At 54.2% G+C, this 9,589-nt stretch overlaps 3 protein-coding genes across 3 annotated transcripts; 1 reads left to right on the plus strand and 2 right to left on the minus strand.

Moving 5' to 3' along the window:
* The first annotated feature begins 65 nt into the window (after positions 1-65).
* Positions 66-2,845, plus strand: PSME1 (proteasome activator subunit 1). The gene is made up of 11 exons (XM_032624475.1): positions 66-272; positions 866-898; positions 1,048-1,110; positions 1,228-1,338; positions 1,423-1,468; positions 1,586-1,683; positions 1,923-1,991; positions 2,078-2,145; positions 2,235-2,289; positions 2,365-2,451; positions 2,625-2,845. The coding sequence occupies exons 1-11, from the start codon at positions 234-236 to the stop codon at positions 2,703-2,705; spliced, it is 750 nt and encodes a 249-aa protein (XP_032480366.1). The 5' UTR covers positions 66-233; the 3' UTR covers positions 2,706-2,845.
* EMC9 (ER membrane protein complex subunit 9) lies at positions 2,846-5,211 on the minus strand. The gene is made up of 5 exons (XM_032624476.1): positions 4,793-5,211; positions 4,575-4,651; positions 3,428-3,497; positions 3,243-3,337; positions 2,846-3,080 (listed from the first exon to the last, which is right to left on the minus strand). Exons 1-5 carry the CDS (start codon positions 4,988-4,990, stop codon positions 2,900-2,902), a joined length of 621 nt encoding a protein of 206 aa, XP_032480367.1. The 5' UTR covers positions 4,991-5,211; the 3' UTR covers positions 2,846-2,899.
* Positions 5,212-6,269: 1,058 nt separating this feature from the next.
* PSME2 (proteasome activator subunit 2) lies at positions 6,270-9,582 on the minus strand. The gene is given in 14 exon segments (XM_032617767.1): positions 6,270-6,397; positions 6,488-6,574; positions 6,877-6,934; positions 7,097-7,161; positions 7,316-7,384; positions 7,973-8,002; positions 8,004-8,024; positions 8,026-8,072; positions 8,160-8,190; positions 8,291-8,325; positions 8,328-8,372; positions 8,616-8,682; positions 9,120-9,152; positions 9,462-9,582. Coding segments are annotated over 14 exon segments (717 nt in total). The 5' UTR covers positions 9,510-9,582; the 3' UTR covers positions 6,270-6,316.
* Between the last annotated feature and the right edge of the window lie 7 nt (positions 9,583-9,589).

The following is a 9,589-nucleotide window of genomic DNA, read 5'->3' on the forward strand; positions in this document are numbered from 1 at the left end:
AGCGGGGAGGCGGGGCGCTGGAAACGCGCCTCTCGGGCTCTAGGGGGAGCCGCGGCTGGGCCGCCTCCCTGAGCCCCTCAGCTCCTAGCCTTTCTCTGGTCTGTCCCCGCCTCCTCCAGTGCCTCCACTTCCACTACCCAGGAGGGCAGTGCGGGGAGCGAGTGCTGCTTTCGCTTTCCCTTCCCCGTGCCCACTCCTCGCTCCGCGTGCGGCCCTAGGCCGCCGCCCCGGCCATGGCCACGCTCAGGGTCCTGCCCGAAGCCCAAGCCAAGGTGAGCGCTGCGGGTTCGAGGAAGGGCCCATCAGGGAGGCGTGGCCCCGAGAGGCTGAGGGCGTCCGTGTCCCGCTCCCACCCAGCCCCCCGACTCGAGTCGGGGTCAGTCATCCGAACCCTCGTGAGCCTCCGTGCCCGGAGCACCTGAGCCCGGGGAGCCCGGCCAGGTCTGCCTGCCGGGAGAGAGAGAGGCGAGGCGGCCGAGGTTCAGCGGGGTGAGGTGAAGCGGAGCGCTGGCGTGGAGGGGAAGTACGCTGGCCCCGGGCCCAGGCCCACACACAGACTGGGAGCGGACCCTGCCCTGCCACCACAGGAGGCCCCGGAGCCCACTCCACAGGGCACTCCGTCCCTTCCCCAGTCGCAGCGGCTCTCTTACATCCCTCCTCCCACAGCCCAGGAGACACTAGGGACGTTTCCGCTTGAACCCTTCGCCCTTCAGCTCCAGGAATGTTCTCATTTCCCAAATCCCGCCCCACCTGGGTCCACTCCACCCTTCCCCAAGTCAGACCCTACACAACCCTAAGGGTCCTTGAGTCCTTGAATAGACTGGCCATAAAGCCAGTTGTCTGAAGGGCTGCCTGTGTCCCACAGGTGGATGTGTTCCGTGAAGACCTATGTACTAAGGTAAAACCTGACCCGTCATCACCCCACCCCTCCCTACCCAATCCCACTGCTCAGCCCTTCCTTGCTGGGCAGTGGCAGCCCTGCTTCACTGCCTAGGAGGGGCATTTGATTCTGACCGCCATCCTCCCCTACCCTTACCATACACACAGACAGAGAACCTGCTCGGGAGCTATTTCCCCAAGAAGATTTCTGAGTTGGATGCATTTTTAAAGGTACTGGGGCTGGGCAGGGAGTAGAGAGTAGGGGCCAAAGGGAGAGCCTGCTGGGCCATGAGAGTGAGGAGGTGAGAGCCCGCCCCTGCCTCCAGCCCTTCTACCCCCCTGCACCAGGAGCCAGCTCTCAATGAAGCCAACCTGAGCAATTTGAAGGCCCCGCTGGACATCCCAGTGCCTGATCCAGTCAAGGAGAAAGAGAAGGAGGAGCGGAAGAAACAACAGGAGGCAAGTTGGCAGGAGCTGGGAGGAGGGACCCAATACGGGGAAAATCAGCCTTAGGCCTGCCTAAGAGACCCCTTCTTCCTACAGAAGGAAGACAAGGATGAAAAGAAGAAAGGGGAAGATGAAGACAAAGGTATCACTATGGTGAAATGGACTTGTGTCTCACCTCCCAGGAGCTACTCCCTAAGGATGCCTCTTCCTTGCCCGGCACAGTCCCAGTCCTGTGACTGACCCAGTGCCCACCTCCTAGGTCCTCCTTGTGGCCCAGTGAACTGCAATGAGAAGATCGTGGTCCTCCTGCAGCGCCTGAAGCCTGAGATCAAGGATGTCATTGAGAAGCTCAACCTGGTGAGCCCTCCCACTTCCACCCCCACCCTTTGTCCTCCTTCATCCCTGCCAGTTGGGCATGGCACCTGCCAGGTCTTAGCAGGAGAGGGCACGGCAAGTGAAGCCAGAATTCCAGGCTTTGGGGTTCAGGACAGACGTGGCATACTTCCACCCACCGTGAACAGGGAAACAAAGGAGGACAGGAACCTGGGAATTGGGTTGGGGGCTGATGGGGTTTCAATGCTGTTCCCTCCTCCCAGGTCACCACCTGGTTGCAACTGCAGATACCTCGGATTGAGGATGGGAACAATTTTGGAGTGGCTGTCCAGGTGAGGACACTGCCCCACTCCTCTGCCCTCCTTATTTCTCCCGTCCATGCTCCTTTTACACTTTCCTCCTCGCTTTCTTTCCCCAGGAGAAGGTGTTTGAGCTGATGACCACCCTTCACACCAAGCTGGAAGGCTTCCACACTCAAATCTCCAAGTGAGTGATTGCCCACTGCTCTGCCTTTGGCTGGGACTGAGGCTTGTGCTCCCTCCTCCCCCTACTCCACACCCTTCTACTTCCCACAGGTATTTCTCTGAGCGAGGTGATGCTGTGACCAAAGCGGCTAAGCAGCCCCACGTGGTAGGTGAGGCCCAGGTCAGGGTGCACGGGAGGAGGGACACCTTTGAAGTCAGGCCTGACCCGAGTCTCCCACAGGGTGATTATCGGCAGCTGGTGCACGAACTGGATGAGGCAGAGTACTGGGATATCCGGCTGATGGTCATGGAGATCCGCAACGCTTATGTGAGGGGGCGAGGGCAGGGGTGGGCAGAGGCAGCTTTCCCAGGCCACCCACTCCCTGACCCTGCGGGCTGGGGGTGAAGGGTATCAAAGCTCAACCTCTCCACAAGGCAAGAAATGGGGCACAGAGCCACTGGGGACCTGCGGCTGACCCCCGCCCTTCCCTGGCCCCATAGGCTGTGTTATATGACATCATCCTGAAGAACTTCGAGAAGCTCAAGAAGCCCAGGGGAGAAACAAAGGGAATGATCTATTGAGAGCCTCCTCTCATTCTGTGACTGGTCCAGCAGAGACCTTCCTGACTTTCACAGGAGACTCCAGACTTTCCCCACCTTCTGTCTGTTGAGGTTTCTCCCTCACCTTGCCTCCCAGGCACAATAAATCTAGTCATACCATCGCCCAACAGCCCAAGTCTCTTTATTGGATCCTGAGCCTCCCCTCTGGCCCTGGCTCAGGTATTTCCATTTGTGGGACCAACCCACTGGGTGATTTGGGCGTTGAGCTGCTGGTTGGTCCAATCCTCCCGGATGTCGTCAAGGTGGCAGTCAAAGTCCACAAGGTGCTGGTGGGCCCGGCCTGCTAGTAGTGCTCCCACCATCTGCCGTGACTGTTCCCAGTCCCTCCACATCACTCTGAAATAACAACCCCCATGGAGGTCAAACTCAGCAGGCAGAGGGGCCAGACACTTGGCAGAAGTTAGTTTCTAGAGAAGGACGCTTAGGGCAGAACCAAAAACAGAGGAGGCTCAGGAGCTGTGGGCTTCCAAGAAGAGGTGGAGGGAGTGGGGCACTCACAAGTTCTTGTCCTTGGGGACCCAGGAGACACCACGGCTCTCCAGGACAATAACGGGGGGCACGTGAGGCTGTGGCACCAATTTCTGATTATCCAACTGTGTGGACAAGGAAGGGCAGGTGAGGGTTTCGAGGATTCCCCCTTCCTACTTTCTTTGCAACTCCCCACTCTGAAACCCAAGCCTCACCATAATAAGTACTGCATCAGGGAAGAATTCTGCAATCTGCCCAGCGATTTTCAAGGCCAAGGGCCCAGGGCTGTGTGGAAGGAAGATCAGAGTTGTGAAGAGCCTCCTGTGGGCAGACCCCGTCCATCTGAGCTGGGCCTCCCAGGGCCCATAGACGTGGTGGAGGCAGTGACGGCCTTTCCCTGTAGTTGGCCTGGGGGCATCAGGCCTGCCTGACTGCTTCGTGCAAGACTTATGCTTGAGCGCTGTGGGAAACAGGTGCTCAGACACTGCTGGTGAGAGTGGAAATCTAAGATGGTCTTTTTGGAGAGTACTTTGGCATAACCGTCCAGATTTATATTGTATGTTAACCCAGAAACCCCACCAACGAAGAATTTACTGTAATAATAGGACAGTGTCTGTAATAAAAAAAAAATTGGAAACCTCAATGTTTAATGTAAGGCACTAAATAAAGTATGGTACATCCATGTTCATACTGTATAGCTGATAGGGTAAGGTAGATATTAGTGTAGGGATGGAAAGATGTCAGATATTTATTAAGGAGAGAAAAGCAAATTACAAGACAGTATAATTTGCTCCAAATACGTGACTACTGTATAAGTAGATAACTTTTTCTGTATACAGTTGACCCTTGAACAATGAGGGGTCTAGGGGCCACAGAGCCTCCCGCAGTTGAAAATCTGCAGGTAACTTCACAGTGCGCCCTCCCTATTCTGGATTCTGCATCGGGATTCAACCAACCTCGGATTCTGTAGTACCGGAGTACCTATTCAGTGAAAAAAGTTCGCCTATTTGTGGCCCCAGGTAGTTGAAACCGGTGTTGTTAAACGGTGAACTGTATATATAAAAAGAAACTTCCTTTTTTTAGAAGCTGCTGGTTGGGCTTCCTTTGTGTTTTCAGCACTTGGGGGGCATCTCAGTTACAGCAGGTGTCAGCCTGTTATTGTCCTTCCCACCCCACCGCAGCTCCTCCAGGAAAATAACATTTCTTTATATTTTCTCACCGCCTACCCAGCCTACTAGTACCTTAGCTCTACAGTGGCTAAGCCTTGGATGAAGGAAAGATGGAAGGAATGACCAAGAGGGGCTCTCTTGACATCCCCCACCCCATAATCCTTAGCCCTCTGCCTCTGGCTTCCCCACTCACCTCTGGTCGTCCAAAGCTGCATTGGCATGGTAGTACCCTGCCACTACCAGCCCGGCCTGCGCGCCCCACACATCCACCTGCCATGGGAAAGCGCCATCAGTAACTAAATCGTGCCGCCCGCCCTATGGGTGCGCACTACTGCCAAGAGGCCAGGGTTGGCCTTGGGCTAGGGGTGTTGGGGGGTTTCGCGGTGGTCGGTGGGCGTCCAGCGGCGGCACCTGGTTGAGGGCGACCTCCAGCATGACAGACAGGGCCAGGTGGCTGTGGAACAGGGGCACACAGTCGGTGAGGCACAGGCATTCTCTCGACCGCGGCGCTGGCGCCAGCAATAGCCCGTTGACAGCGGCGTGCGGGTAACGGGCGGCGTGCAGGCACATCTTCACGTAGGCCCGGGCCGAGATCTCCACCTCCCCCATGGCGAGCGGGGCCCCAGCTCGCGTCCGCGAAGCCCCCTCCAGCGCCCCCAAGCCCTCCTGGGCCCTTCCCCGTGCCCCCTCACTTAGGTTCGACGGTGACGCTGACTTGACTCGAAGGCAGCCCGCCGGCTCCGGCAGACCTCAGCCCGGCGCCCGGCCCCCGGCCCCCACCCGGCCCGGAATGCAGGCGGCCGGGATTGCATGTTGCAGCACAGAGCTCCGCCTCCCCCGCCCCCAAGCGGCGGCAGCAGAGCTGCGCCTGCCTCCGGGACACATAACCAGGGTTCCAAGTCGGACCGGCTTCTGGAGTCCCGCCCACATGGTGCTCTTTGATAGGCTTAGAGAGTCTCGTTTTGCCAAATCAGCATCCAACATTGTCCCGCCTTTGACTGTAGAGAGCTACCCGCACGCTGATTGGCTAGGCTACCCCACTTCGGCTCTTGATTGCAAGATGGCTGCGTCTGTTACCTCTGCCTCCCGCCCCTACAGGCCCCGCTGAGCCACCTGGGTGGTGCCCGCGCCCCTCATCTGGTGTCTCCCCGAAACGCGGAGCTTCGAATGTCGGTACGTAGCGGACAGCTTGGCTCCAACTATGGAATGAGTGGATTGGTACTCTAGAGCGGCTTTGTCACTTACTAATAAGCCGTGTCACTTTTGCAACTGCAGGTTATCTGGCCCTTGCTTTCCTCAATGTAATGACTGCAGAAATAAAGACGGCATTGGCTGAAGGAGGGTAAAGGTCAAAAAGAATTTTATTGAACCATCCTTCCTATAATGTCCTGTAGTATAATTTCCTTCGCCTTAATGCCTTGGAAGCGTTTTTGACCCTCCCAGCCCTTGAGGAGTCCAGCCATTTACCCATAATTTTCCCAGTGAAATCTCATTCTCCCTCCAGGTGTGCTCTGAGCTGAAGAAAGGGTTGTGCCTTTCTTCATTCCCTGACCTCAGCCTCAGAGCTTTCCCCCAGTCTGTCCAAAGCCTGATTATTCCTACAAGGGCTCTGCCCAGATGCCATCTTTTCCAGGAAGCACTCATGACACCTCCAGATGGAAATAATCTTGTGAAATTCCCCAATACAGGTTATTTTCATGGCTGTCATGGCATGTAACAGTTCCCATCCTGTTCTTTAGGATGACTTCCTAAGAACAGGATGGACCTTTAATTCATCTTCGTCTTCCTGGCACCCCTCCCTTTCTCATCACCACATTCATTCACGTTTAGTGTCTGGATATAGGTGACACTCAGTAAATGTCTTTGAATGAATGACACACACCAGAGGTTATCCACACAAAGTATAGGTCATTTATTTCCCTTCTAACCCTGGGCTCAGTACATAGATGGCTTCTCTTCACCCTTTGGGTTGACAATTTTCTCCAGGTTGCTGCTTATAATATGGTAAAGCTCAGCCTGGAAGAAGGCCAGAGGGCAACAGTCAGGTTCTTGGCGTTTCCCCTGCACCCCTCATCCACCTCCCTTAGGGGCTTACTCCACACTCACATAGAAGGCCCTGAGGTCCAGCACCATGGCCCTGAGCTCTCCATAGGCTGCCTCGTCTCGCTCGTGCACCAGGGCCCGGTAATCCATCTGGGATGTGGAAGGCAAAGCTGAGTCAGCCCCATGGAAGGTTGGGACATTAGTCTGGTTTCCTCATACAGGCAATAGGTAACTTGAGGAATGAGCCCCTTCTCAGCCAAGAAATGGGATCCCAGAGGATCAAACAGAGAAAGGGGTCAAGGTTTTTGAAGCCTAAATCAGTTTTCCTGGGCTTAATATTCTCCACATTGGGAAGGTCACAAATGAGACAAAGAGGACCTCTATCCCCCACTTTCTCATCACCCCCCATCCCCAGCAACCTCAGCTAAAAGGCTGGTGGGCTGTCCACTTACTACGTGGGTCTCCTTAGAGGCCTTGGCCACAGCATCCCCACGTTCTGAGAAGTACCTGCCAGAAGCAAGAGGAGTAACCACAGGAATGGATGTTCAGAGAGAGGTACTCCCTCAGACCCTTCCCAAAGCACCGCTTCATCCGATAGGCATGCCCAGCTTTGGGAGTCCCAAAGAAATGTCCCTGCAGACCCCGGTGCTGGCCTTCCAGCTGTCCTTACTGGAAATGGTTGTCTGGAAGGCTTCCACTTTGGTCTTGACTGCATTTACCCTCTCCAGCACCTTTTCCTGTGGAGACAAAAGAGTGGAAAGCAAAGACAACACTTCATCTCCTCCCTCCTTCACTCACCGTCTCCCTCCTCCTCCGAGTTCTTGTCTAGCTCCTATCCCTTACTCCCCAAGTCTCTCCCTGCTGTCAGCATCCTCACACACCCTTTCTCACCTGGATTGCCACCCCAAAGTCATTTCCATCCTCAATTTTGGGGATGAGGTGCTGGATCCATGTTGATCACTACATTAAGAGATATCATGTAGGAATCATTCAACAAACCCTCTATTCTGATTACTGCTACTTCCTAATAATAGGTACATTTAACTGAGTACTTATTATATGGCAGGCACTGTGCTATGTATTATATACCTCATTTAATCTTCACCACAACCTTTCAAGGTACATATTCTTCTTTTTTTTTGCTTGTTTCAAAGTATATATTCTTATTGTACCCACTTAACAGATGAAAAAACTGAGTCACAGGATGTCTAAGTTACTTAAAGTAACCCAGTTAGGTAAGTGATAGAGTCAGGATTTGAACCAAGGCAGTCTCCCTCTAGGGCCCAAGTTCTTAAACCAACTCACTGTATCATAGCATCTGTACTCTGTACCTGGTACAGCAGTAGGTTCTCAGGTTATAGAGGTGGAATGTAGCGCAGTCTAATTTGGGGATATCATTGTGATAGAGAACAAAAGGTATCTAAACCCAAGGCACAGAAGGAAGCTTCCTATTTGGGGAATAGTTTCCTAAATGAAGGAATTGAATCTCTGAAGGAGACCAGGGCCTGGCCTTGCTCGTTTTCTCTGTCCCCCAGTTCCCAGGCTTACCAGAATGCATTTTTCTTTGAGAGTCCAGACATTCTGGCTTAACCAGGGCCAAGCAAGGCCAGGACCTTCTCATTCCCAGGGAGAAAGCCGCACTTAGGGACTGCGAGAAAGAGGGGACTTAGACCCTTTCTCATCCAGTAGTCAGTGTGCCATTTCCCTTTTCCTAGCCACCACCTTCCTCTCTTACCTTCTTTCTTCTCTTGCTTATCCGTTTCCATCTAAGGAAAAAAGGGGGAAAGTAGCTTTAGAAAAGTCATGAGGTTGGAGAGCCACTTACACTGGGTTTATAGCCCAAGCCCTACACCATGAGTGCCTTACCTCATCATCCTTGGGTGGAGGGTCTGGGATGGGATGTCCAGCGAGGCCCGGAGAGAAGTCATGTCAGTCACGTGAGGGAGTCCTCCTGCACAGAGCTCACTGTCAGGGGCTGCCCAGCCTCTTCCCCTCGTCCTGAGTCAGAGCCTTTCCTCCACACATCCCACCCAACCTCTGCCTCCCAACCTAGGCTCAGGCCTCACACTATCCTAATGTTCCCAGTCCACCATTCGCGACTGTTCTCTGCATTCGGAGCCCAGTTGTTAGCTAGAGAGGGTGGATGGAGAGGAGAGAGGCCATGGGATGGGGCAGGAGGGGTCCATACTACTCACTTGCAAGAGCTGATTCAGGTATATGATTTTCTGAGGTAAGAATCTGTAGAGGAATTCCTCAGCCTGTGGGTTATATTGCAAGGGTCGGAATCACAGAAGACGTTCAGTGAGATGTCTGAGAAGTGGGACTGGAAGGGCCCTTGGAAATCATTGACTCCAGTACTTATAAATGAGGGAACTGAAGCCCTGAAAATTGAAGGGAATTCCCCAAGCTGGGATGCAGCAGAACCAAGGTTAGAACTGTGGTATTCCTGCTTTGGGGCCATGGCTTTTCCCTCCACATCAAAAGAGGGGACAGGAAGTGGTGGAAGTGCAGAAGGTATTAAGAGGGGTACAGGTAAAAGCAGAGATCAATAATTAAGAGCTTATCTTAGATGGAGGCTTAATAAGTTAAGTAAGGCGCGGATGGAGGGTGGGTTTGGGGATCAGTCTGAGAAGTTGCAACCCTCAAGTATTGGCCTAAGATTCTGGGTCAAATCCCTTGAATCCAGAAGACTTACCTCCTGGAAAAGATTTTGCCTGAAGACATCCACCTGCACAGAGAGCGGTACCCGGATGTTGGTTAAGGGTCTCCGCTGTCCAGAGTAAGATCCCACCCCGAATAGGATGCCCTCCAACTTGGCTCAGTCCTTCCCCACCACAAGCCAGACTTCCCTGGAAGCCCATGCTCAGTGCAGAGATTGTCCGGAGGGCAAGAATCTGGTAATCCCCGGGCAGAAGTGAAAGCACTTAGAGAGGTTGGGAGATTTCTCTGGCACGGCCTTGGTCCCTCGGAGCACCCAGTTTGGCCTCCATTTAGGAGGGCTCCTCGGCGCCTTCCTTGCCTACCGGTCCCCCGTTACCTGTTTGCGGGCTTCCCCGCTCAGGCGCACCCCACAAGGCTTGGCCATGTTGCTCCAGTTGCTGCTAGGTCTCCGGTCTCCCTGCTCGCCGCCTGGGCTTTCGCTTTCACTCCCCACGTCCAGGCCCG

This window comes from Phocoena sinus, chromosome 2, assembly GCF_008692025.1.
Source record: "Phocoena sinus isolate mPhoSin1 chromosome 2, mPhoSin1.pri, whole genome shotgun sequence".
Lineage (NCBI taxonomy): Eukaryota > Metazoa > Chordata > Mammalia > Artiodactyla > Phocoenidae > Phocoena > Phocoena sinus.

What these genes read in the sequence shown, in the direction of transcription:
- PSME1 (XM_032624475.1), top strand. Translation starts at nt 234, where the DNA reads ATGGCCACGCTCAGGGTCCTGCCCGAAGCCCAAGCCAAG. An exon ending in TGCCCGAAGCCCAAGCCAAG is followed by an intron (nt 273 to 865) that starts GTGAGCGCTGCG and finishes TGTGTCCCACAG; the next exon opens with GTGGATGTGTTCCGTGAAGA. An exon ending in CGGCTAAGCAGCCCCACGTG is followed by an intron (nt 2,290 to 2,364) that starts GTAGGTGAGGCC and finishes AGTCTCCCACAG; the next exon opens with GGTGATTATCGGCAGCTGGT.
- EMC9 (XM_032624476.1), bottom strand. Translation starts at nt 4,990, where the DNA reads ATGGGGGAGGTGGAGATCTCGGCCCGGGCCTACGTGAAGATGTGCCTG. An exon ending in TGGAGGTCGCCCTCAACCAG is followed by an intron (nt 4,652 to 4,792) that starts GTGCCGCCGCTG and finishes TTCCCATGGCAG; the next exon opens with GTGGATGTGTGGGGCGCGCA. An exon ending in GTCCCCAAGGACAAGAACTT is followed by an intron (nt 3,081 to 3,242) that starts GTGAGTGCCCCA and finishes TTGTTATTTCAG; the next exon opens with AGTGATGTGGAGGGACTGGG.